The following is a 27378-nucleotide window of genomic DNA, read 5'->3' on the forward strand; positions in this document are numbered from 1 at the left end:
TATTAGTTCAATGTGGAATACAGATTGTATATAGTTTGTCTCCTCTGAAAAGTTGCCCTCCTTTGGAATTTTTATTCTGCATCAGCTAGACAATACTGTTTAGTTTGGTTATTTTCAAAAGACATTATCTGTTCTCTCTCAATCTAATAACTGGGTAAATACACACAGTCTACACTGGGTGCTTAATTAAGAGTAGATATACAATTACACTCACATACTCTACAGCTAAAAGAGAGAATTCTTTTTAATGCATTCATACCTTGTTGCATTTTGAACCATGAATCAAAGTGCAAGGATAAACGTTTGGCATTTATTCTAATGAAAACAAACATTAAAAGCAGAGAGGCCCCAGGTCAATCAGGACTAACATGCTCCACTCCATTTGTTTTATGGCATATTTTCTGATTGTATTGAAACCCAGAGTTCAGCCGGTGTGCAGCCATGTAGCTTAGCAACTTGCAACAAACATAGTGAAACTTCCCTAAATAATTTCCATACCTAACTGAGTATAAATGAGAAACAGCAACTACAAACTTTGAAGAAGGAAAGGGAAAGGAAAGAGGCATCTTTCAGTTTTTAAAAATAGTTAAATTCATGAGCTGAACATCACCTCTCAACCAATACATTTCCCTTCATGCTAGTCTTAAAAGCATCCATTTTTTAAGTTTATTAAATTTATATCCCATCTTCCCCCAGGTGTTCAAGGTGGCGTTTAGTCCAACCTATCAAAAGCAATATCCTAAAATAGATTAGGAATCAAGGTAATGGTAAAAAAGTTTCCTCTTTCCAGTCCTGTCCATCTCCAGGGGGTGGTGCTCATCTCCGTTTCTGAGCCAAGAGAGCCAATGTTGTCCGAAGACACTTCTGAGGTTATGAGGCCAGCATGACTATACACCAAGGAGCATGGAGCGCTGTTACCTTCCCACCTTACCTTTGATATTTGTATGCTTTCAAACCGCTAGGTGAGCAGAAGCTGGGGCAGGTAACAGAAACTCATCCCATCGTACAGCACGTGGGTTTTGAACCTGGGCTGTTGACTTTCCAACTGAAAAGCCCAGTGTTTTAACCACTGAGCCATCAAGCCCCTAGATTAGGAATACAACTCAAAACAGGTGAGAGAATGATACGGCTTGCCTCCAGAGGTTGTGTCCATCACTGGCTGTTTTGAAGAAGACATTGGACTGCCATTTGTCTGGAATAGTATGAGGTCTGCTTCAGCAGAGGGCTGATCTAGAAAACCTCCAAGGTCCCTTCAAACTCTGTTATTCTGTATAGAGAAAGACAAGCAGCAAAAAAAAAAAAAAAAACACCCAAACTTCTCTGATATTATAAAGGTCTTACTCTTTCTTATTTTGTGTGCCAGCCCTTTAAAAGAGGGTCTGGCTAAGGATGAAATATGGCAGCACAGTGAAAGGAAGTGGAGGAAACAAGATAGAAACACCAAGACTTGAGCAAAACATAGGTAGGAAGAAGCCCGTAAAGGGCTGAAAGTTCAAGAGCAGAAACATGGGAGGCCACAGCAGTCCATGGCCTGGACAGCAAATGAGCACCTACAATGAGAGCTACCAGCACTTGTAGTAACACTAGTAGCCTTGTAAACAGCTATAGAGACTTTTTCAGGGGAAGAGCAGGGGAAAGTGCAAAACAGGAAGCCGAAATTGTCAACTGTCTGTTGTTGGCAAAGTGGAGATCTCAAAAGGAGGAAGTCCTGAGCAAACTTAGACATCAACTTTCAAGAAAGTTAAATATCTAACAGTAGCTGCAGCCTTCAAGGTGCAAGCAATGTCCTGAATCTCCACCCAGTACCAAGTGAGTGTGGGACAAAGTGGGTGATTCAGATGTAGTCCAAATTAGTGGGTGGGTTTATTTTATTTATTCATCACATTCTCATATGACCCATCTTAACCTAAGTGACTTTGGGCAACTTACAATTATACAGGAATTTATACAGCACAATGTGGTTTAAAAAAAGTAAAGATGGCAACAATGGTAAATCAAACTTTTTCTGTTTTTCAAGTACATCCCACATGCAGATATCCCTTTGTATGATTTATTGATTTATGGAAAAAAACAAGGATACTGTATTCAGCACACCATGCAATAGTTAGTAGATCGAATATAGAAATTTCAATCATGTAGAATTAAATTAAGGATTTAAGTAAAATACTGTAAACATAATTCCTGAGAATAAGTGCCCAAATCTAAGACTTTGTACTATTTACTTGTTTATTTAATTAAATTTTAAGGCTTTCTGACTTCACAAATGTTCTTGGTAGTTTACAACTGAAAGAGAATGGAAAAAAAAACATTATCAAAGAAAATGAATACAATTAACCAGAAGACCAACATGGAACACAGAAAACCCTCAAAAGATCCAAAAGCAAAGGGGCTCAAGCACCATCTTATTCCAAGGTCTGTGAGAACAAGCAAGTTTTTAATTATAATAATAATAATATTTGTAAAATTTAAAAAATTTTCAATAAAATAATAATAATAATAATAGTAGTAGTAAAGTTGGAAGGGACCTTGGAGGTTATCTAGTCCAACCCCCTGCTCGGGCAGGAAACCCTACACCATTTCGGACAAATGGCTGTCCAGTCTCTTCTTAAAAACTTCCAGTGTTGGAGCATTTACTGCTTCTGGAGGCAAGCTGTTCCACTGATTAATTGTTCTCACTGTCAGGAAGTTTCTCCTTAGTTCTAGGTTGCTTCTCTCCTTGATTAGTTTCCACCCGTTGCTTCTTGTCCTGCCTTCAGGTGCTTTGGAAAATAGCTTAATTCCCTCTTCTTTATGGCAGCCCCTGAGATATTGGAATACTGCTATCATGTCCCCCCTTGTCCTTCTCTTCGTTAAACTAGACATACCCAATTCTAGCAACCGTTCCTTATATGTTTTAGCCTCCAGTCCCCTAATCATCTTTCTTGCTCTTCTCTGTACTCTTTCTAGAGTCTCAACATCTTTTTTACATCGTGGTGAACAAAACTGGATGCAGTATTCCAAGTGTGGCCTTACCAAGGCATTGAAGAGTGGTATTAATACTTCACGTGATCTTGATTCTATCCCTCTGTTAATGCAGCCTAGCACTGTGTTGGCCTTTTTGGCAGCTGCAGCACACTGCTGGCTCATATTTAAGTGATTGTCTACTAGGACTCCGAGGTCCCTCTCACAGTTACTACTATTGAGCATGGTGCCACCTATACTGTACTTGTGCATTTGGTTTTTCTTGCCTAAATGTAGAACCTTGCTTTTTTCACCATTGAATTTCATTTTGTTAGTTAGTGCCCAGTGTTCAAGTCTGTCCAGATCCTTCTGTATCTTAAGCCTGTCTTCTGGAGTGTTGGCTATTCCTGCCAGCTTGGTGTCGTCTGCAAATTTGATGAGTTCCCCATCTATCCCTTCATCCAAATCGTTGATGAAGATGTTGAAGAGTACTGGGCCCAGAACAGAGCCCTGGGGCACCCCACTACACACTTCCCTCCATATAGATGCAGTTCCATTGAGGACCACTCGCTGAGTACGGCCGGTCAGCCAGCTACGGATCCATCTGGTGGTGGTTCTGTCTACCCCACATTTTTCTATCTTGTCAAGTAGTAGGTTGTGATCTACTTTATCAAATGCCTTACTGAAGTCCAAGTAAATTATGTCCACAGCATTCCTCTGATCCACTAATTTTGTCACTTGGTCAAAGAATGCAATAAGATTTGTCTGGCATGATCTATTTTTGACAAACCCATGTTGGCTTTTAGTAATGACTTTGTTTGCCTCTAGGTGTTCGTTGATTCGTTGTTTGATTATCTTTTCCAGGATCTTCCCAGGTATTGAGGTCAGGCTGATAGGTCTGTAATTTCCTGGATCCATTTTTTTTCCTTTTTTGAGGATGGGAACTACATCAGCTCTTTTCCAGTCCTCTGGTAGTTCCCCTGTGCTCCAGGATCTTTGAAAAATATAGTTGAGTGGCTCCGATATCACACCTGCCAGTTCCTTGAGAACTCTGGGGTGTAATCCATCTGGTCCTGGCGATTTGAACTCATCTAGGCTGGACAGGTGCTCCCTAACCATTTTCTTGCCTACCTTAACTTGTGTTTCTGTTTTGTTTTTTATGGCACTATTTTTGATAGGTTGGTCTGTTTTTTCCCTTTGTGTAAAGACAGATGCAAAAAATGAGTTAAATAGTTCTGCTTTCTCCCTGTTGCTTGTCACCTTCTTGCCACTTCCACCCACTAATGGACCAATCATTTCCTTCACTTTTTTCTTGTTTTTTACATGTTGAAAGAAGCTTTTTTTGTTATTTTTGACTTTGGTCGCAAGCCTTAGTTCATTTTGAGCCTTGGCTTTCTTCACTTCATCTTTGCAGGCTCGGGCTATTTGCTGATATTCTGACTTAGTTATGTTCCCCTCTTTCCACTTTCTATACTTGTCCTTTTTATCTTTCAATTTGTCAGAGAGTTCTTTATGCAGCCATGCTGGTTTCTTTTGAGAGCTGTTGTTTTTCCTCTTTGTTGGTATTGTGCTAGACTGTGCTTTTATTATCTCATTTTTCAAAATTTCCCAAGCTTCTTGAGTTGTTTTCCCCTTGAGGATTCTCATCCATGGAATCCTTCCCAAGCCCTCTCTAAGTTTATTGAAATTAGCTCTCTTGAAGTCCAAGACTCTAGTTTGACTGTGTTCTATTGCTTGTGCTTCTATAATGTTGAATTCTAATATTGCATGATCACTTCCTCCCAGGGTTCCTATGGCTTCAACACCTTCTATCATTTCATCTCTGTTAGTGAGAATTAGATCTAAAATGGCTAATCCCCTAGTTCCCTTCTCTACTTTTTGGGAGACAAAGTTGTCTGCTAGGTTTGCCAGGAACCTGTTTGATCTTCCACTTGGTGCGGAGTTTGTCTCCCAGTTGATGTCAGGGTAGTTAAAGTCCCCCATTACTATTGTGATGTGCTTCCTACATACCTTAGTTAGCTGACTAGCAAAAAGTTCATCTATTTCCTCTGTTTGGTTGGGTGGTCTGTAGTATACACCTATGGCAATGTCATTTGCCCCCCCTTTTATATTGACCCAAATGCATTCAAGACAGTTTTTATCGTTGTTGTACTCTATTTCTGTGGAGATGTAGTTATTTCTTATATAGAGAGCAACTCCACCTCCTCTTTTATTTGGTCTGTTTCTTTTAAATAATTTAAATCCCTCTAGCTGTGTGTTCCATGTGTGGGTTTCATCCCACCATGTTTCTGTAATGGCAACAATATCGTATCTGCCCTCATTAACCTGGATTTCTAGTTCACCCTGTTTGCTGTTCATACATAATTGTCTGTGAAATATTAATAAGATGGGAGCAGTATGAGTCTCTGGAAAGATGGCAACCTAGAATAGAGGATTCATCACCTAAAATACAAATACATTTTGGGGTTGAAGTTTCCTTTTGTAACAAATTCCTTTTGGAAAAGAATTGTTCAACCTCTTATCTGGTTTTGATAAAATCAAACATTACATGACACCTTCCCTCTGTTTTTTATTTCTTGATCCCTTCCTCTATTTTTTTCTTCAAATCAGTACCGGAGGTAGGTTGGGCTGAGAGAAAGTAAGTGGTTCAAAGTCATTAAGTAAGGTCCCAAGAATTTAAATCCAGTACCTTATCCACCACAACACACTTGTGCATCTCCGTCATTACCATCCATACCTTTTCTTCTTTATCAAATAAAAAACAACCGTTTTCATTCACTCTTCACTATTTGGAGAGACAGAGAAAATCATTTTCCTGCTGAATAATTATAGCAGTCTTCTGAGCTGAAAAACAAGAGGTCATGTGTTTGATTTTAAAAAAAACCTCTAAAATGTTATTTCTGAAAATTCTGACCACAGAGCTATGATTTATAGGAAAGGTTCTAGTTCACAAAATACCTCTTTCTTCTTTTACCATAGTATGACACACCATAAAGGATGACTTTTAAATGCCCCATGATTGACTTTGCCTCTATTGATGTAAAGATTCCAAATCATTTGAATTGGGGGGGGAGAGAACCATTTTAAGGGGGAGTGAAAATTTTGAGAATTTTTTCAATGAATGATAACTGGCTGGTATCCAACAAATTTTCTTGGTCCGTCATGGTGTTTACATTGCTATAATGTAAATGTTTTCTGTCAGTATATCTATAGGAGACCACAGGTACTAGTGTTCTTCTCAAAATGCTGAAAGCAGCACTATCCTGCATCACAAGCTCTGCTTCTTTCCTATGTGCATTCAGTCATACAACACACATCCATACAACTCAATGTAGGTTTCACAGTTGACCTCCCTTGATCCTGTGATCCCAATTCAGATAGTTTTATTTTAGGTGCTGGTTCCAGGATTACAAAACTTTTCTAAAAAGAAAAAATTCAAGAAGAAAGTCTGATGATGACCTAGAGAAGGCTTAACAGCAAGATAGAACTTCCACATTCAGAGTCTATCAATGAAGGTATGATAATTTAAATAAGTTTCACTGAAGGCTAAGAAGATGCTACTGATGGACAATAAGGAAAGCATACATTTAACATGCTGGACAGGTAACAATGACAAATTATTATGATTTGTCACATAGTCAACCAGATATTTAAACTGGATTTGGCATTTTTATCCACCTATTGGTTTTCCGCAAGCTGCTTAAGACCTGGCTTTTCCGGCAGACCTGGGGTTTATAAAATCTGACCCCTGGATGAATGTTATTGTATTGTTTGTTTTGTTAAGTTATGTTGTGGTTTATTGTTAGCCACCCGGAGTCCTGCGGGAGTGGGGCGGTCTATAAATTTTAATAAATAAATAAATAAATAAATAAATTCTTCCCAAGGACCCAGGATAGGCAGATGTTGTTGTTTAATGGTGTTAAATGCTGCAGGATATAAGCTATTCCAAGTAATGCTCTCTTTTGCAAATGACTAATAGTGATTTTGTCAATGCTAATGGTGCTCAAGTGGTGCTCCAGTTGTTTTGGGATTACACCAAGTGAAATATTACTACTATTGGTACTTTTGGTATTACTATTGGCAGGGAGTTCAATGCCCTTTTGAGGTCAATCTAAGCTACATTCAGGTCGGTCTTCTTTCTCTTGTGGTTTTCCAAAATCACTTTATCAGTTAGGAGCTGATCCTTATTTTGGGCAGTTGTTTCAGCAGTTTCCTTTTGGTTCAAGTGGGAGGAGCTTATTTTCAACTAGATGCTGTTGGACTGCATTAGCTACAACACTAATTAGCACTTTGAAAGTTGTTGGTAAGTATTTCATTTTTTTTCCTTCCCCACTCCTTTATCCAAGTAGAACTGGAGTAGTATAGTATTTCTTTGGATTATCTCATATGTATACCCAGAACTGTAGTTTATTCTTTGTGAGGTGTTGGCTCATTCATTGATGGATTAGTAGAAATGATAGTTCTAATTCTACTATTAGTAGGCCTATAGTTCTAATTCCACTGAAATTTAAGATTTTGACTATTGTGTGCAATTTGAGCTTCATATCTGCTGATGTTAGCTATAGCTGTTGTTTGCTGCTTTATTATGTCCAGTGGTTCCTTGATTTTCTTTGTTTCTAGATGGTATTTCTTCGTAAGGTACTCTTTGGTCTTCTAGTTCTTCAACTTATTTTCTTTCATCTGTCCTAGCTTGTTTGAATCTAATCTTAACATGCTGCTCTTATTTTCCATCTGGATCTTCTATTTTGGTGGCACACAGTTTGGCTCTTTTTCTTGTTAGTTGATTTTTTCACTTCCAATTCAGGTTTAGCTGCAGCTGCACCATACATTAATTCAGTGGTGGTGAACCTATGGCACGTGTGCCAGAGGTGGCACTCGGAGCCCTCTCTGTGGGCATGTGTGCTGTCACCCCAGCCCCGCCTCCTTCCGCAGCCCCCTCCTCACCAGCAGCCCCCCTGGAGGAGAATCACCCCCAGGCACAGCTCGCATGGAACAGTGTAGCCAAGGACATAGCCGGGCAGCAAGGACAAGACTCCACCCTCACGCCCCATAGCATGCAGATGATGTTGCGGGGTGAGGGTGGAGGGCATGGCTGCCATGGCACTGCAGGGCTGCCTGTGCGATCTGTGGCGGGCCATGGAGGCGGTGCGTGGCTGGCAGGTGAGGCAGGGGGCAGGTGGGAGCAGAGCAGGCAAGGCAGGAGGCAGAGTGGGGATGGGGGCGGTTTTGGGGCACTCGGTCTCTAAAAGGTTCGCCATCACTGCATTAGTTGGTTCCTTTCTTATAGCGAGCTGATGCTTATATTTGAAATTACTGTACTGGCATATTTTAATACAGGTAGTTCTATACTTACAACAGTTCATTTAGTGAACATTTGAAGTTACAACAACTCTGAAAAAAAGTGACATGACCATTTTTCACACTTATGAGCATTGCAGCATGTGATCAAAATTTAGACTTTTGCCAACTGACAGTTGCAGTGTCAAGGGATCATGCAAATCATCTTTTGTAACCTTCTGACAAGCAAAGTCAATGGAGAAACATCATTTAATAAACAACCATGTTACTAACTGCAGTGATTCACTTAACAACTGTGGCAAGAAAGATCATAAAATGGCAAAACTCACAATAAATACCTCAGCAATTAGAAATTTTGGGCTCAATTGTGGTCATAAGTTGAGGACTAATACTAGTGCTAACTGTTTCTTTGTAAGCTTTAGTGCGGGCAGCCTTGTTTTTACATTCTTCTAGGTGCTGTTATTTTTTGTTTCAGTTCCTCTTGTTTTACTTAGAAGTCTTTATTCTTTCTGAGAAGAAGGCAGAGGAGAGAGTGCCTGGTGTGGGAATGAAAATGATTCAATAGCTATGCTGGCTTCCTTAATTACCGACACTCGGAGTTTGCCACAACAGTCTAAGTTATTCTGGCAAGGCTTCAGGGTTTTTTTGCTCAGTCTAGACCCTTGCAGTTCTTCCAATTCTACTTCTGTGAATACTTTAATTCTTATTATAAATTGATATTGATCTGCTAGCCTCTGTTCTGTTATTTCTGATTCTGGATGTTGTTCTTTCCAGAACCACCACATTCTTTTTGGATAGTGTTGTGTCCTGAGCCTGCAAAAGCAGGCTCGGGACGTTGCATTGGTCCCGGGCATTCCAAAAGCTGCCCAGGACCAGACAGAGTGGCACCAGCCTTGTGCGCATGCGCAAGGTGCGAAAAAGCTCTGTTACTTTGTTTTGCCTTTGTCTAGGTTTATAGCCACATAAAAAGGCCTGCGTGCCTTTTGGGTTTGTCCGGTTGTTAAGAAGAATAAAGAGCTGTTAACATCGCCATGTGTCTTCATCATTCGCACGCGAATGAAGTACTTAACACTGGCAGTGAAGGTGGGATTCTTTGCAAGCTGAAAAAAAGTTTTAAAGACTTATCCAGGAAGTCCTGAAGAGGGGAAGACAGTGTCTGAATCAGCATCCCAGCCTGCCAGTATAGCATCACTGGAGGGTGAGCTAGGCTAAAGGACCCTTTCCCCAATAGCAGTTTGCAGAGGAGCGAGTGGTGAAGGTTGTAAACTAAAGAATGGCAAAGATCAGCCGTTTATCTGATTTTGATGTCTCACACCCAGAGAGATGGAGTTCTTATGCAGCAAGGGTGGAGAATTACTTCAGAGTAAATCAGATTAGAAAAGATGGCTTGAAGGCTGAAACTCTTTTGTTTGTTTGTGGACAGGAAGCTTTTGAAATCGCAGAGAACCTGGTGGCCCCTGCACCTCTGGAGTCAGTAGCATATACTGACTTGAAGAAAATATTGAAGGAACACTTCCAGCCAAAGTTGTCTGTTAATGCTTTGAGGCACGCATTCGAGCAGAGAGACCAGAGGCCGGGTGAATTTGCTACGGATTTTATTGCGGCCTTAAGGCGAGCAGCTAGACCTTGTGAGTTCAAGGATTTGGAAGAGAGGCTGAGAGATCGTTTTGTATGCATTTTAAGGAACAGAGACTTACAACAGAAGATTTTTGCAAAAGAAGATGTCTCTTTCCAAGATGCGCTGAAAGAGGTGACAGCTGAGGAAGCAGCAGGAGGGGCTGTGAAGACATTACGGCTTCCCAGGAGCTCTCCAGAGACAGCTACCATCCATCAAGAGGACGCTCAAGAAGAATTGGAAGCGGATCCTGCAGAAGAGGTGGATAGACTTCAACAGCCAGCTGAAAGGAGGCAGAAGGAACATCCATACAAGGCCCCAGCATCTCTTCAATGCTTCGGGTGTGGAGGACGCCACAAGAGAGCTGACTGCAGGTTCCGCTCCACCATTTGCAGAGCGTGTGGTAGGCAAGGCCACATCGCATCCATCTGTTTGGGTTGCCAGAAGGTCCAATCTCGTGAAGAATTGCATTTGAAAGGTACCAAGGACCCCAGCCAACATAGGGTGGGTTTCTGCGCATCGCGCAAGAGTATTTTGAGGACAAGGACACATAAGCCCCTTAAGAAGAAGCTTTCCATTAATGTAAGGCTGCAAGGGGTTCCCTTATCAATGGAGTTGGACACTGGGTCCACTCTCTCCATTATTTCTATTAACACATTCAAAAGAATATGCAGCAGCAGTGGCCTTCGAGTTAAACTCAGGCCATCAAATCTAATACTTACAGATTTTCAGAATTCTGTGGTGTCTGTTAAGGGGGAGGCCACCCTTAGAGTACAGCATAAGGATTTTGAAGGTCATCTAGATGTGGTGGTTGTTGGGGGTGAACGTACGAGTCTTATTGGACTCAATTGGTTCGAGGCTCTGGGCTGCACCATTTGCAAACGTTCAGCCTTGCAGAAGTCTGCAAGGAGTTTGCTGATGTGTTTAGTTCAGAGCTAGGATCCTACAAGGGGCCTCCCATTTCGCTATGGTTAGACCCAACCATCACACCCATCAGGGTTAAACCTAGGAGGGTACCTTTTGCCCTCAAGGGTAAGATTGATGCTGAGCTGGACAAATTGCTCCAGCAGGGCATTCTAGAACCTGTGGATTCAAGTCCATAGGAAACCCCCATAGTAATGCCTCTAAAGGCTAATGGGGACATACGTATATGTGCAGATTACAAGTGCACACTGAACAAGGCGCTGCAACAGCACGCTTATCCAGTGCCTGTGGTAAGTCACATTCTGGCCTCCCTCAAGGGGGGGGCACATTTTTGCTAAGCTTGACCTGGCACAGGCCTATCAACAGCTACCTGTTGATGAGGCAGCTGCAGAGGCCCAGACTATTGTAACTCACAGAGGGGCATTCAAGGTCAAGAGACTGCAATTTGGGGTAAATGTGGCCCCTGGCATATTCCAAAGTGTCATGGACAGCACACTTCAAGGGATTCCTGGGGTCTGTCCCTACTTTGATGATGTCCTCATTGCTGGGGAGTCATCTCAAAATTTAGCAGAGAGATTAAGGGCTGTTTTGCTTCGTTTCCGAAAAGCAGGCCTTAAACTAAAGAAGGATAAATGTAAGATAGGAGTCACTTCTTAGGATTCAGGATAGATGCTCAAGGCATTCACCCTGCTGAAAGCTATCCAGCAGGCCCCAAGCCCTAAATCTAAGAATGAGCTGCAAGCCTTCTTGGGGCTATTAAATTTTTATCATGCATTTCTTCCACATAAAGCTGCAGAAGCAGAGCCATTACACAGGCTCTTAGACAAGCAGGGTCCTTGGCAGTGGACTAAAGTCCATGACAAGAGCTTCAATGAGGTTAAAGCCTTGCTCACTTCTAATGCTGTTTTAGCGCATTTCAATGAGCAACTGCCTGTTTGCATCGCATGAGATGCATCTCCTTATGGGGTGGGAGCTGTACTTAGCCATCTGAAGGCTGATGGGACACAGATCCCTGTGGCCTATTATTCAAGAACTCTGTCTTCTGCAGAGCGGAATTACGCTCAAATTGACAAGAAGCATTGGCCATAGTGGCTGGCATTAAGAAATTTCATGAGCAACTGTAGGGAAAAAAAAGTTGTTTATCTGTTGCAAATATAGTATATGAAGACTGAAAACAAAGAAATAATGATCATTATTACAAATCCAATCCAATGAAAAGAAGCTATCTGTTAAGTACTTTGTTTTCAGTCTTCATATACTATATTTGCAACAGATAAACAACTTTTTTTCCCTACAGTTCCTCAGCCAATAGTCCTGAGTCCTGTAGCCCATTTGTCTCCTGATGTCCAGGAACTTCAACACCTAGCAAGGTCCTTGTTGCCATAGGGTGATGACCAATCCTGTAAGAGTTTTTGTAAATTATGTCTCACCATATTATTTATGGAAAAGGCATTCTTTGTCTGGCTTCTCTGATGATGCTTGTTCAATATGGTTGAAACTCTGACATACAGTAGCTGCATCTTCCTAGGAGCGCACAAGCCCATTATTGATCATTGCACAGTCAGCCAGATGTTCAGACTGGATCTGGCATTTTTGTTCACCTATCAAGGCCTTCCCAAAGACCTTATTATGCAGGACTTTGTACCATGATCCCTGTTAGTAGAACAAGTTCATAGAGTATCTAAGGGCTGCAATGATGGAAAATAGTGGAACCAGAAAGTCACTTAGGATGACATCTTGTTTTGAATTTCACTTTCTTTGTTGAATGTTACAAACAGAATAGGGAAATGTGGCTCATTAGAAAAGCAATGTTCAAAGCTATCAGTTCTATTTATAATTTTTGGTTTCCTAAAGATCTGCTTTAAAAAATTTACATTGATCTGAAGTAATTGAAAATGACACCTGGTGCTTCAAGATGTTATCACAGAAGTGACATAAATTGTATGATATTCATCAGCGATAGCCTGAAACCATTTGCCATTTGGCACCATTTGTTCCCCCACTTGCTCCCTCCCCCTGCAGATGCCTATGAAGAAAGAGAGAAAGAAGGGAACACAATTTCAGACAAATGGTTGTCTAATCTCTTCTTAAAAACCTCCAGTGTTGGAGCACCCACAACTTCTGGAGGCATGTTTAAGACTTTAAGACTTGTGACAATCAATCAATCAGAATACAGCTAATAGGGACCTTGGAGGTTTTCTAGTCCAGCCCCCTGCTCAAGCAGGAGATCCAATACCATTTCAGACAAGTGACTGTCCAGTCTCTTCTTAAAAAAATCTCCAGGGATGAAGCACCTACAACTTCTGAAGGCAAGGTTTTCCAGTGGTTAATTGTTCTCACTGTTAGGAAGTTTTTCCTTAATTCTAGGTTGCTTCTCTCCTTGATTAGTTTCCACCCATTGTTTCTTGTCCTGCCCTCTAATGCTTTGGAAAATAAGTTGATCCTATTCTCTTTGTGGCAACCTCTCAAATACTGGAATACTGCTATCATCTAGTCCTTCTTTTCTTTAGATCAGCCAAACTCAAATTCTGCAACTGTCTTCATGTATTTTAGCCTCCTGGCTTTTAATCATCTTAGTTGCCCTTCTTTGCACTTTTTCCAAAGTCTCTACGTCTTTTTTGTAATGTGGTGTACAAAACTGGATGCAGTATTCAAGGTGTGGCTTTACTAAGCCTTTATAAAGTGGCACTAATACTTCACATGATTTTGATTCTATGCCTCCATTTATACACCCAAGGTTTGTATTAAATTTTTTGGCTGCTGCCGCAGCCAAATTTAAATAATCATCCACTAGGACTCCAAGGTCCCTCTCACAGTTACTGTTTTTGAGCCAGGTTTCACCTAATCTGTACTTGTACCTTTGGTTTTTCCTGACTAAGTGTAAAATCTTGCTTTTGTCCACATTAAATTTCATATTGTTGGATAGAGCCCATTATTCAAGTCTGTCAAGATTTTTTTGGATTCTGAGCTTGCCTTCTGGGGTGTTGGCTATTCCTACCAGCTTAGTATCATCTGCAAATTTGATGAGTCCCCCTTCTGTCCCCTCATCTAAGTCATTTATGAAGATATTGAAGAGTACTGGGCCTAGGACAGAACCCTGTGGTACCCTACTGCTTACTTCCCTCCATGTAGATGTAGTACCATTAAGGATGACTCGTTGAGTATGATTTGTCAACCAGTTAGAAATGCATCTGGTGGTGATGCTTCTCTATCACACATTTTTCTAGCTTACCAAGAAGTAGATTGCGGTCTACTCTGTTGAATGCCTTGTTGAAGTCTAAGTATACTGTGTTCACAGCATTTCACTGGTCTACTAATTTAGTCACTTTGTCAAAGAATGAAATAAGATTGGTTTGGCATGATCTGTTTTTAACAAACCCATGCTGGCTACTAGTTATAACTTTATTTGTGTTTAGATGTTCAGAGATCTGATTTTTTATTATCTTCTCAGGTATTGATATTTTCCATTATCTTCCCAGGTATTGATATTAGGCTGATTGGTCTGTAGTTTCCTGAGTCTGTTTGCCTGAAACACCCCACCCCGCTCAGGACACTGCAACCATTATAAATACAAGTCAATTGCCAAGCATCTGAATTTTAATTATGTAACCATGGGGATGCTGCAATGTTGTTAAGTGTGAAAAATGGGCAAAAGTCACTTTTTTCAGTGTTGTTGTAACTTTGAACAGTCACTAAATAAACTGTTATAAACTGAGGACTACTGCAAATATATCTATTTAGGTTAAATATTAATAGAAAAGAATATTTGTAACTCAGGGTTGAATTGTGGAGTTTTGGGTGCTCTCTGAGTTTGGTTATTTGCTTACAGACTGTTCATTATCTGACCAGATAATACCTTCAGACCACAAGATCAATCATTATTTGGAATTGGAAGAAAACCCTTAGGCTACGTGTAAGCATAGCACTTCTCTGGTATTCAACCCTCTTTTTTTTCAAATTCCCACATGAGCCTTTTAAAAAAGCACGTCTGCTTTAAAAATTGCATCAACTTTAATGAATCATTTCCCCTCTAGTATCTTCCCATTTATCTATATTTCCCATTATTCTAATTTTTAACCCAAATGAGAAGTAGAAGGAGAAATAGGCAAAGCAGCAGTGCCAAGATTGGTGGCTGACTGGAGAAGTTACTAAAAAAAAAAACCTTGTGGTTATCATCTTGATGTATTTCTACACATGTGGTAAATCCAGAAGGCTTAATATAACATTGACAGCATACTATCAAGGTAAAGTGTTGCTTCTCTTTTGCAGAAAAAAAACCTTTTATTTTATTTCTGAAACTTTGATGGAACACTGAAGTAGATTACAAATGGAGGCCTGTTTTATGATTATATTATGTGTTGTGATATTTTGGTTCATTCCTGGCTGCTATTCTTGTGGTTTTAAAATGTGTTGTCTTGGGTTTTTTAATATTGTTAGTTGCGTGTTTTGAGATAGGTGGCTGCATGCATTTAATACATTAATGAAAAATTAAATCATGTTACTATCTCTCTATTGGAAATACATTACAAAAAGTATCACTGGCTGTAATGTTTCTGACATTTCCATTCTCATTTCTACTAATCTTATCTACTAATTTTGCTAAGAATTCAACAATGCTATTTGTTTTTAAGAAGTCATACTTCACAGTGGTTTTTTTAGCTGGTTTTACAAAATGTCATATGCCCCTTTGGTTTTGTGTTTTTAATTGTATCTGCTAGGTTGTGTACTTAAATTCATTAATTTCTGGATACAGTGGTCTTCCCATGAGGTAGTAGTTCCTTGGACTTGTTTCAAAGATGAGTAACCTCCAGTCTGGAATTTGTTTGAGCACATTTTTTTCCACACAAATTATCTTTGGTAATACTAGATTTGAGCGCATAATTGTTTCTCACATAATTCCACACCAAATTCTCTGCCCTCATTCTCTTGATTCAAGCACTCTTATTTTTGCAGAACTGGGAGTTATGATATCAATTGTATCTACTAGGTACTTTTTGCAGGAAATATTAAAAATGTGCCTACTTATTTGTGCTATGGATGATACATCTCCAATTTCTAAATGACCCAAAAGGACTCTTTCCGTTTCTTCCTCTTGCAAATGCCACTAATGACTAACTCTAGACGAGACAATTGACTAAAATATTCTGAGGGTTTTTTTATGCGTTAAGAGAACGGAAAGAACCACATGCGTATGGAGAAATGTCAGGTTGTTTTTTTTAAGCAGATGGAAAACTCAGCTATCAGGAGCCACCAAGACTGAGACATTAATAGCCTGATCTATGAATTCAACTTACTCTATACAGTTTTAAAAGAACATGACTACCCATTCTTTGGGTAGTGAATTCCTTCTGTAACAACCTCCTTCTGCAGATAATGAGAAGGAGTTTACTATTTTATCTACCCCTTCATGTTTATTGCAACATTTTGGTATCATGCAATGAAGAAAAAAAGTGTTCATTACCTCATTTGTCTTTCTTACTCAATGAATAGCCCAAATGTTATCACTTTTTATACAGGTTTTTTTTTATTTGCTAATAATTTTTATTTTTAATGTATGAAGTTTTTAGACCTTGAAAAATTTGGTTAACCATTCTTTTGTTGAAAGGATCAGACAAACTTTCCAGGAAAAAACATATCTTTGCAGCAGTTACAATACAAAAAGCTAATTCAGTATACACAGAGGGGATGTATGGGTTGGTAAAGTTCAGTAATATCATATATTGAAATGGGAATTCAACTTTTGTTTCATTCTAGAATGAATCATTTTTCCAGAACTGTTGAAATTTAGGCATTGCCCAGAGTTGATCTATGAGGGACAAAGGTGTTTTCTAAATATGATAGATAATAGATAGATAGATAGATAGATAGATAGATAGATAGACAGACAGACAGACAGATAGAAATTGCATGAAATATATATAAATGATCTGACCTGCTCATATTTCCAGCAATTTTTTGAAAATGAATTCTCTATTTTAGCAATCAGAACTGGAGCAATATATCAAAAATAAAATATCATGCACCAATTTTATTTAAGTATAATGTTCAGAGTGAATTTAATATTTTTCTTCCATTGAAATTATCCATTGTATCTCTATTATTACATTCAAATTCTGCACCTACTTAGCTAGCAATCTTTGATTTGTTCAGATTCTAAGTCACACTTCACCAACAATCTGTAAGTAAGGCCCAACAAATGTTGTGAGATGCATGTTATCAAATGTTCAAAATCAGTCAATAATTTCATTTGTCCTATTCTGCATCTTCTAGTTCTCTACAGGATTAATTCTGAAATGCAATGACTGAAATAAATGAGAATATGCCAAATGTAGTCACATCTGTCAGTTTTATTTTAAAGATGGCTAGAAAATAGGCCTACACAGAATATACTGTACATATCATCCTTGGTCAAATTCAAGCATAGAATATATTACTTGGATAATTCCAGTGATAGCCACAAGAAATTCACTCCATTGTTTTTCTAATTAATTTTGCATTTTTAAACAATCCTGTATATTTTAGATAAAGCAACTTATTTTTATATACCAACATCAACTAATAGCCCACTTAAAGCAAGAGGACCACTATAAGAGGTAAATAATTTGATTCACAAATGGGCATTTCTCTTATGTTTCAAGAATTTGCTCAAATTTACTCACAGTTGGACACTAGTTTTGTTGCAAATCCCGAGAGATATCTCGGGAGACGTTTTGCTCATTTATCTAGGAAGATTTTGAATCCGTTGATGAGATGATTAGGGTCCTTAGGACTGTGAGTGCAGCCACTTGCTCATTTACTCCATCCCCTGTTGGTTTGTTAAGAAAGCCAACAGGATGTATTGTGAATGGGTTTTAGCAATACTAAAGTCTTCTTTAGATGATGGGGTTGATTCTTTATATCTTAAGAAGAACTTGGTTCACCCCCTCCTCAAGAAACCATCACTGGACCTTACTATGGTGGACAATGTTTGTCCAGTATTTAACTTTCCTTTTCTGAGGAAGGTAGGATTACTGCTAAGGTAGTCCTAAAATAACTTCAGAGGACCTGAGATGGAGCAGATTATCTAGATTCCTTTCAGTCAGGATAAAGATCTGGGTATTCTTCTAAATTGACTCAGGGGATTGGGGAAGGGAGGCACAGTATTATGCTGGCTGCATCCTTTCTCTGGAGTCAATTCCAGCTGATGGTGATTGAAAAGAAGAGATCCCACCCTCCAATGTGTGGGATGCCACAAGGATCTGTGCTCTCTCCACTCCTATTCAACATCTGTATGAGTCCTCTGAGTAAGTTCTTCCATTGCCATGGGATGAGGTATCATGTGGTATTATGATGATACCCAATTATATATATTTCACCCTGGCAAATTAAGGAATGCTATGGACATCTTATCCCAGTGCCTGGAGGCTACAAGGATCTGGATGGGGAACAGGGTTCAACCAAACATTGGCAAGATTGAGTGACTTTGGGTTGGGAAGCCTGCCAGCTCTAAAACAATCCCATCTTTGGTGATGGATGGTTTTCAACTGTCCTAGATAGGCCTTGTGTACAATCTGGGGTGTGTGTCTTCCTAGACTTACATGTCCTGCTCAAAGATAGTGGCAATGATAGCTAGAAGGGCCTTTGCTTAAATTCATGTTGTGTACCACTTTTCCCCTTTCCTAGATCAAGGGTCTAGGAATAATAGGATCAGGATCACTCATGCCCTAGTCATCTCCCAGTTGGACTACTGTAATGCACTCCTTATGGGACTGCCCTTGAAAAATATCCAGAAGTTTCAGCTGGCAAAGAATGCAGCAGCATGAGTAGCTATGTGTGTTTCTAGAAGACCAGGTGTTAAACATCTGCTCTGCAAGCTATATTGGTTACCAGTTGCCAATTCAAGGTGTTGATTTTTACCTTAAAAAGTCCTACATGGCATGGGATCAGGTTAGTTGAGGGATTGCCTCAGTGGTGGGATTCAAATATGTGAACAACTGGTTCTCTGTGTGGATGCCACTTCCGGAAGTCCATTCTGGGCCTGGGCAACAAAAATTTAGCTACTGGTTCTGCCGAAGTGGTGCGAACTGGTTGAATCCCACCAATGGACTGCCTCTCCCAAATTACATCTATATGTCCCATGAGAAACAGCAGAGAGGGCATGCTGCAGGACCCATTAACTAGAGAACTACACTTGGAAGATCCAAATAGGCCTTTTCTGCTACGATGATTTCTCTCTGGAAAGCTTCATCCCTTTTGACTTGGTAAAATATTGAGATTGTTCCACTGTTTTTAATATCTAGTCTTCATCCAATATTTATTTTTCCCTTTTAGCTTTATGCTTTTTAAAATTTTAGAGCTTTTTAAGTAATATTTATTATTTTGAAAATATTCACTGTTTTTTAGTTTAGTTATACAACAGCCAGAGTCACTTGTTTCCGCGATGAATAGCTATATAAATATGACAAATAAAAAAATCAACTGGCCAGTTTTGCCTAATGGTTAAGGCATAAACTTAGAAAGTGGGAGACTGAGTTCTAGTCCCTCCTTAGCTATGAAAGCCAGCTAGGTGATCTTGGGCCAGCCCAATGACTTCACAGGGTTTGGAGAAAATAGGAGGACGAAGGTGTGTTGGTTATGTTCGCCAACTTATTTGTAAAAATAATAAAGGTGGGATACAAATAAACTAACAAATAAATAAAATTGAGCTTATTCTAAGATATATTACAATATTTTATTACTCCACACAATAATACAATGTTTCATATTGGCTGCAGTAGAATGGGATTTTTCTAATCTATTTAGACTATGATACCCTCACTAAACTTAGCCAGATTTATGGGCACTGCAGTCTAATTCACCAGGAGGGTGCCAAATTAAGCTGTATGGTTTGAAAACTGCCTTTCTCAAATTGAGCAAATGGGGGCTTTGTGTGTTGCAACAGTTTTTGCTTCATCAACTTCTCTGCTAGTTTTGCAAGAGGCCTCAACAACCCTGTGTAATCTCCACCCTTTTCACTTCCTTTTGCCTTTCATATTTCCTTTCACACTATTGTAAAAATATAGCAATGCCAGTTCAAAGCAAAAAGAATGAAACTTTCTTCAACCCAGAATCTGTACATGCAGCATATTTGGAGAACATCAGATTGAGGAACTCCCAGTGTCCACAAGATTTTTTATGTACTAGGGAGCCTGCTCCAACATATGCATTAAGCGGTATATTATCTTCATTGAAATTTAGTACATTGGCATGTTCATGTAGCTTTCCAGTTGCTGCTGAATTGTAGTTTCCAGTCTCCTTCCCCCACTGGCCATGGTAGCTGAGATTCATCAACATCTGGAGGGTTACAGGTTCCCAACACCTGGAGCAGTCTATGAAAAATTAGGTCCAAATACTATGACTCTTTAAGACATCAGGAGGATTCCTTATTGAAGCTGCTACAATAGGTCTAGCTGGAATTAATTTTCAGTCAGAGGTTTTCAAATTTTTCTACCTCCAGGGAAAGTACCTCCATGCTGTTTACGTTATGCACTGATTGGTCTCATAAGGAACCTTTGCATATTTGGCAGATTGTAGTAGTGCACTGCAAACAGCTGTAATTCAGGAGCCCTGAGCTTTTGATTCCTGAGTTCTGATTTCAGCCCTTCCACACACCTCATGCAATGTTCTTTCTGAGGGAATGATTGTTGAGAAATGATCTCCAAATCTTGATCAAGGCTCCATGGCAGGACGCGTAACCAGTAGATTACGTATATTCTCCAGCTCCATTCCAAAGAGATGCAATTTCATTGTTTTCAAGTACTCATCTCCATGTCCAAAGTTTAAAATAAATATCCTACACATATGCAAAGTGTCACTTATCCCTTTTCTCTTTTTATCCTCACCCCAAACAAACACAAGTGCTGAAAATTTCATTTTTGTTCATTGATGTAGTTGCTGATGGAGTCATTTTGAAATCTGCCCATTGACTATTTTAGGCCAGAGAAGAAACATTCCTTTTCAGCCTATGTGCTCCATGGCCATTTTGACTTGAGCTACCAAAAAAAAAAAAAAAAAAACCCAACACCTGGGTTCTAAAACAGGAAAAGAGATACCAATAACTTCTTCTAAATTAGTTTTTCAGGTTGAAACAAGATGAGCAGGTGCTTGGAACACTGGGTTTAGTAGCTTATCAAGTTGTCCATCTAACAAGTGGCTGGCATGGAAATTCTCTGCACTGGCAACCTGTCAGCCTGCGTATGTTTGGACACAGGTCTAATCCTTTTCTGAAAGAGTGCTAAGCCTGTACCAAACATTAGCCCAGCTGTCAGGTTGCAGGCACAGAGGAGCTCAGGGTGAATTAAGAGGGAACTGTCAGTAGTAAGCAAGCTCCATCTTCTACTTGAGCTGCTACAGAACAACAGTGTGGGAGGAGAAAGAAACCCAAGGGAATTTCCCATTGCTTTCGTTGATTTGTTTCACATCATTAAAGTGTTAAAGCCAGTCACTTTCTGCCCTCTTGACTGAGGGAGAAGGGGGATGGGCGATTGGGGAAGTTATATGTTAAGGCTCAAGGAGGAGAGGAGATACTTTAATCTAGCCATTTAGTTCTGAGCTTACAGTCCTGAATTAGAAGAAAAGGTATACTCACTTCAAGATTTGCAACCACTGACGTTCCTAAAGGGCTGTGCTTTTCCACCTTGGTAACTTTAAGAAGAGTAGACTTGACTGGAGGATTCTGGGAGTTGAATCCACCCATCTTAAAGTGGCCAAGGCTGAGAAACCTGCTCTAGGGTAATAATATATTTCCTATAAAAGATAATAATGATAATAATGAGATTGATACGTGACAGGAACTTCAACTGAAGTTTTTAGACACACACAACCCCTGCAATTAACCCCAGTGACAATTCCACATGACTCAGGTTTCCTTCTGGAGGGAAAGATGACTAAAGAACACTGATACTTTCCAGTGATTTATCTATTAGATTTTTATCCCATCTTTGTTACTTTATAAGTAACTCAAGGTCGTGAACTTACATAATACTCCTTCCTCTTTTTCTTTTTCCCCACAATAACAACAACCCTGTGAGGTGGATTGGGTTGAGAGTGACTGGCCCAAAGTCACCCAGTTATCTTTCATGCCTAAAACAGGACTAGAACTTCTGGTTTCTAGTCAGCAGAGGAAGAGCAATTCGGAGTAAACATCATATACCAATATCCTACCTCACTTCCTAGAACAGGGGTGTCAAACTTGCAACGTTGCGTGACGTGTCACAACGTATTGCAACTTTTTTTCTATTGCCGGCAATGGGGTGGGCGTGTCAGCATGACGCATCCAGCCCGCGGGCCAGCAGGTTGACACCCCTATCCTAGAATAACAGAGTATGCTCTAGATCAGGGGTCTTCAAACTTGGCCCTTTTACGACTTGTGGACCTCAACTTCCAGAATTCCTCAGCCAGGCACACTAGCTGAGGAATTCTGAGAGTTGAAGTCCACAAGTCGTAAAAGGGCCAAGTTTGAAGACCCCTGCTCTAGATGGATCTCTCTGGGAAGTGAATTCTTTATCCGGGGAACTATTACTAAGAACTTCTGCTCTCAAGTAACCATATGCCAGGACTCAATAAACCAGCATACATAGGAAGTCAAGTTTCTTTTGGTATCATGGCCAAAGGTTTTAAAGGTTATTGCCAGCACCTTAAACTGAGTCCAGAAGTGAATTATAGGCCTGTGAAGATGATGCAATTTTAATTTAATATAGTTATAATGCTCAATCCCAGTCAGTACCCAAGTTTCTACAAGTTGCATCAACTTGTCTTTCATGTGACATCCATAATGCATTGCAGAGATCTATACAAAAGATTTCCTAGATGAATGAAGCTAAGCTGTTTTCACATAACATTTGTCATAGTTGACAAATCAGTCTAAATTTAAAAAACTATTGCATGCCATCACGAACATCTGTGCTTGTACAGAAATAGTGGCTTTTAGAAATGAACTTGAAAGTAGATTACCTAACCAAACCTATTTTGCTTTTAGATTAACAGGAGCTCCAAATGAAGGAAGCATGGGTATCAGCAGGATATGCAATTCCACAGACCTACCATTCAAAGAAAGCCGCGAGCTTCTGGTTGTAGTATACAGCTTCATTTTTGCCATAGGCCTACCAGCCAACTGCCTAACTGCTTTTGTGACGCTTGTACAAATTTGCAGAAAAAATATCACAGCCATTTACCTGTTTGGCCTGTCCCTGTGCAATATTATGTACCTGAGCACCCTTCCCCTCTGGATCCTCTATGTGAAAAATGACCACCATTGGCAAATGGGGAGATTGTCATGCCTGGTGACTGGATATATCTTTTTTTGCAACATTTACATCAGCATTCTTCTCCTGTGCTGTATTTCTATCGATCACTACAAGGCTGTAGTACGTGCACTGGAAAGCAGAGGGAAATGTTTCAGGTCCCAAAGGACTGCTACTATGGTCACAGTCGCTTTTTTTGGCATCATTGCTGTCATCTATTGCCCTGTGTTTTTCAATAAAAGTATCCAGGAAGATAACATAGAAACTTGCTTTGAAACTCCTCTCAGTGACAAGTTGGCCTATTACAATATCAGCCGGTTCTTCTTGGGATTTCTCATTCCTTTGGGGCTCCTTCTTTTCACAAACTACAGAATTTTTCAAAGTATTAAGACCAGCTGCAGCCTCAATCCAGACCAGAAAGCTAAAGTGAGAAACGTGGCAATTGCTATCATTTCTGTATTTGTACTGTGCTTTGCTCCCTACCATTTTGTGCTCCTTGTGAGAGCTACTTTCTTCTTTCAGTATCCAGATGAGATATGCACATTTGAGAAAAAAATATATACTACTTCTGTGATCTTTCTGTGCTTTTCCACTGCCAACAGCATTGCAGATCCATTTATCTATGTGCTGGCTGGTGAAAATGTCAGGCGGGAGATATACCGCACATGTAGGATGTGTGGAATTCATTGGCCAGATGATTCCCAGTGACATCAGAAACACACACATTGGGAAATAAAGAAGACACTTCACTATTGAAAGACCTGAATGGAAAGTGGATAACATTTTCAAATGCACTGAAACATTCTCTTTCTCCAGTAGTCACCATCTGTTTCAGAGAATTCTGATCTTCATACATTGAATTTGGTCAATGGGCCTTCACAATAAAGTCACAATATTGTGATATGTAACTGGGTCTATGCAATGCTCAAGACATAATGATGCATTGATGAAGGATCATATGGCATCATGGAGAAGCTGCTGATATAGTTTTGGATCATTTATCAATTCTTTGCTAATGGGGAAAGGACTAAAATGAAAAAAGGCACAAGCCATAAAAAAGCAAAGTGAATAAGAAATGCTACCTCTCTGGGATACTTTCTAGGTCCTAGGATGTTGGATTTTTTTAAAAAAAATAAAACTGTTGACCTAATGGTTAGTATATCTTTGACTAAGATAAATTATTCTTCAATAAATTATCCAAGTCTTTATTGTATCCCCTTACTGTTCACACAAACACAATGCTGAATTTATGCAATCCAGATAGCTATTAGGTTATATGGCCACTGATAGCACATATTATATATGTTCAAAGAAAATATATATTTGTTTCAAAAGTTGAGTTTCTGACTTCTGAAAATATACAAGGGAATTCCACTCTATGTTGGAAGATCCCTGAGATCATCTAGTTACACTCCTTGCTCAGTGCAGGATCTACTAGAACATCATTGATCATCCGGCCTCCATTTGAAGATCTCCTAATGAACAAGAACTCGTCACTTAATGTGGCAGTTTGTTCCACGTGCTGATTGCACAATCAGGAAGTTCCTCCTGATTCTAACCTGGATGAAATGGTCCCACTGGCTCTGATCCTATCTTCCAAGGCAATTTATTTATTTTTTATTAATTTTATTGACCACCCATCTTATCGCAGGGCAACTCTGAGTGGTTTACTATATTAAAAATAATTTTTTTTACAAAATCTATATACAGTTCAAACTAAATAATATATAATGATAAATACTCAACCCTAACTAATAAATAAAGTAAAAAATAAATAAAAATAAAATATCTGGAAGGGGCCAAGGCTGGCTGGCTGGCTGGAGCTTAGATCAATGCCAAACTCTCTTGTGCTTCCTGCAAAAGGCTTTGGCTAAACCAGCATTGCTTAACCTTGGCAGCCCCCAGATGCAATAATGAATAGATCTACTTTTATACGACTACTGTTCACATAACTCAAGACTGCTAACCTATTTCCTCTTAGACATCTTTTCTGTAGGTTTAGACATTCTCAGAACATTGCTTTGGCGCAATGATTAAAACGCAGTATGGCAGGCAAACTCTGTTTATAGCCTGGAATTAAAACCTGATGAGGCTCAAGTTTGACTCAACTTGCCATCCTTCTGAGATCGGTAAAATGAGAAACCAGATTATTGGGGACAATATACAACTATTGTAATGTTTACATTGTAAACCACCCAGAGAATGCTTTAAAGTATTATGGGGCAGTATGCAAGCCTAAATGCTATTGCTATTGAATAATTTTTAATAGATCTTGATTGCCAGAACCTTCATCATTATGATAACTCTGTCCTGTTGTTGTTGTTAATTGCGAAGTCGTGTCCGACCCGTCGCGACCCCATGGACAATGTTCATCCAGGTCTTCCTGTCCTCTACCATCTTCTGGAGTCCATTTAAATTCACACCTACTGCTTCAGTCACTCCATCCAGCCGTCTCATTCTCTGTCGTCCCCTTCTTCTATTGCCCTCAATCTTTCCCAACATTAGGCTCTTCTCCAGTGAATCCTTCCTTCTCATTAGGTGGCCAAAGTACTTGAGTTTCAACTTCAGGATCTGGCCTTCTAAAGAGCAGTCGGGGTTGATCTCTTCTAGGACTGACCGGTTTGAACGCCTTGCAGTCCAAGGGACTCGCAGGAGTCTTCTCCAGCACCATAGTTCAAAGGTCTCAATTCTTTTGCGCTCAGCCTTTCTTATGGTCCAACTTTCACAGCCATACATTGCAACTGGGAAAACCATGGCCTGGACTATACGCACTTTTGTTGGCAGGGTGATGTCTCTGCTTTTTAGAATGCTGTCTAGATTTGCCATAGCTTTCCTCCCCAGGAGCAAGCGTCTTTTAATTTCTTGGCTGCAGTCCCCATCTGAGGTGATCTTGGAGCCCAGAAAAATAAAATCTGTCACTACCTCCATTTCTTCCCCATCTATTTGCCAGGAATTGAGAGGGCCGGATGCCATGATTTTGGTTTTCTTAATGTTGAGTTTCAAGCCAACTTTTGCACTCTCCTTCTTCACCCGCATCAAGAGGCTCTTTAGTTCCTCTTCACTTTCTGCCATTAGAGTGGTATCATCTGCATATCTTAGGTTGTTGATATTTTTCCCGGCAATCTTAATTCCAACTTTTGATTCATCTAGCCCTGCCTTTCTCATGATGTGCTCTGCATATAAGTTAAATAGGCAGGGCGACAGTATACAGCCTTGCCGGACTCCTTTTCCAATTTTGAACCAATCAGTGGTTCCGTGTTCGTTCTCACTGTTGCTTCTTGACCCGCATATAGGTTTCTCAAGAGACAAATGAGATGGTCTGGTACTCCCATCTCTTTAAGAACTTGCCACAATTTGTTGTGATCCACACAATCAAAGGCTTTTGCATAGTCAATGAAGCAGAAGTAGATGTTTTTCTGGAACTCCCTAGCTTTCTCCATGATCCAGCGTATGTTGGCAATTTGATCTCTAGTTCCTCTGCCTCTTCGAAATCCTGCCTGTACTTCTGGTAGTTCTCAATCCACATACTGCTGGAGTCTAGCTTGTAGGATTTTAAGCATAACTTTACTAGCATGTGAAATGAGTGCAATGGTGCGATAGTTTGAACATTCTTTGGCATTGCCTTTCTTTGGAATTGGAATGTAAACTGACCTTTTCCAATCCTGTGGCCACTGTTGAGTTTTCCAAATTTGCTGGCAAATTGAGTGTAGCACTTTTACTGCATCGTCTTTTAAGATTTTGAATAGCTCAGCTGGAATACTATCACCTCCACTAGCTTTGTTGTTGCTCAGATTTTCTAAGGCCCATTTCACTTCACATTCTAGGATGTCTGGTTCGAGGTCAGTGACCATCTCATTGTGGTTATCTGGGATGTTAAGCTCATTCTTGTATAGTTCTTCTGTGTAGTTTTGCCATCTCTTCTTAATCTCTTCTGCCTCTGTTAGGTCTCTGCCATTTTGGTCCTTTATCATGCCCATCTTTGCATGAAACGTTCCCTTCATATCTCCAATTTTCTTGAAGAGATCTCTGGTCCTCCCTATTCTGTTGTTTTCTTCTATTTCTTTGCACTGTTCATTTAAGAAGGTATTCTTATCTCTTCTAGCTATTCTCTGGAATTCTGTATTCAATTGGGTGTATCTTTCTCTTTCTCCTTTGCCTTTCGCTTCCCTTCTTTCCTCAGCTATTTGCAAAGCTTCCTCAGACAGCCATTTTGCTTTCTTGCATTTCTTTTTCTTTGGGATGGTTTTAGTTGCTACCTCTTGTACAATGTTGCGAACCGCCATTCATAGTTCTTCAGGCACTCTGTCTATCAGATCCAGTTCCTTAAATCTATTTGTCACC

The 27378-nt window shown here is 39.8% G+C and overlaps 1 protein-coding gene across 4 annotated transcripts; it reads left to right on the forward strand.

The window, feature by feature from the left end:
• Positions 1-1788: 1788 nt before the first annotated feature.
• Positions 1789-24198, forward strand: GPR132 (G protein-coupled receptor 132). 4 transcript variants are annotated; one of them, XM_039352509.1, is made up of 2 exons: positions 1789-1809; positions 22773-24198. In XM_039352509.1, exon 2 carries the CDS (start codon positions 22801-22803, stop codon positions 23743-23745), a length of 945 nt encoding a protein of 314 aa, XP_039208443.1. In that variant the 5' UTR covers positions 1789-1809; positions 22773-22800; the 3' UTR covers positions 23746-24198. The 4 variants fall into 4 exon arrangements, with proteins under 4 accessions (XP_039208443.1, XP_039208442.1, XP_039208441.1 ...); XM_039352508.1 differs by lacking the exon at positions 1789-1809 and adding an exon at positions 10039-10331; XM_039352507.1 differs by lacking the exon at positions 1789-1809 and adding an exon at positions 10230-10357.
• The last annotated feature ends 3180 nt before the right edge of the window (positions 24199-27378 follow it).

The sequence above is a fragment of the Crotalus tigris genome, unplaced genomic scaffold (assembly GCF_016545835.1).
Source record: "Crotalus tigris isolate CLP2741 ecotype Arizona unplaced genomic scaffold, ASM1654583v1 scf7180000018436.2726382, whole genome shotgun sequence".
Lineage (NCBI taxonomy): Eukaryota > Metazoa > Chordata > Lepidosauria > Squamata > Viperidae > Crotalus > Crotalus tigris.

Bases quoted from the DNA above. Each gene is read 5' to 3' on its own strand.
- GPR132 (XM_039352509.1), top strand. From the start codon at position 22,801: ATGGGTATCAGCAGGATATGCAATTCCACAGACCTACCATTCAAAGAA.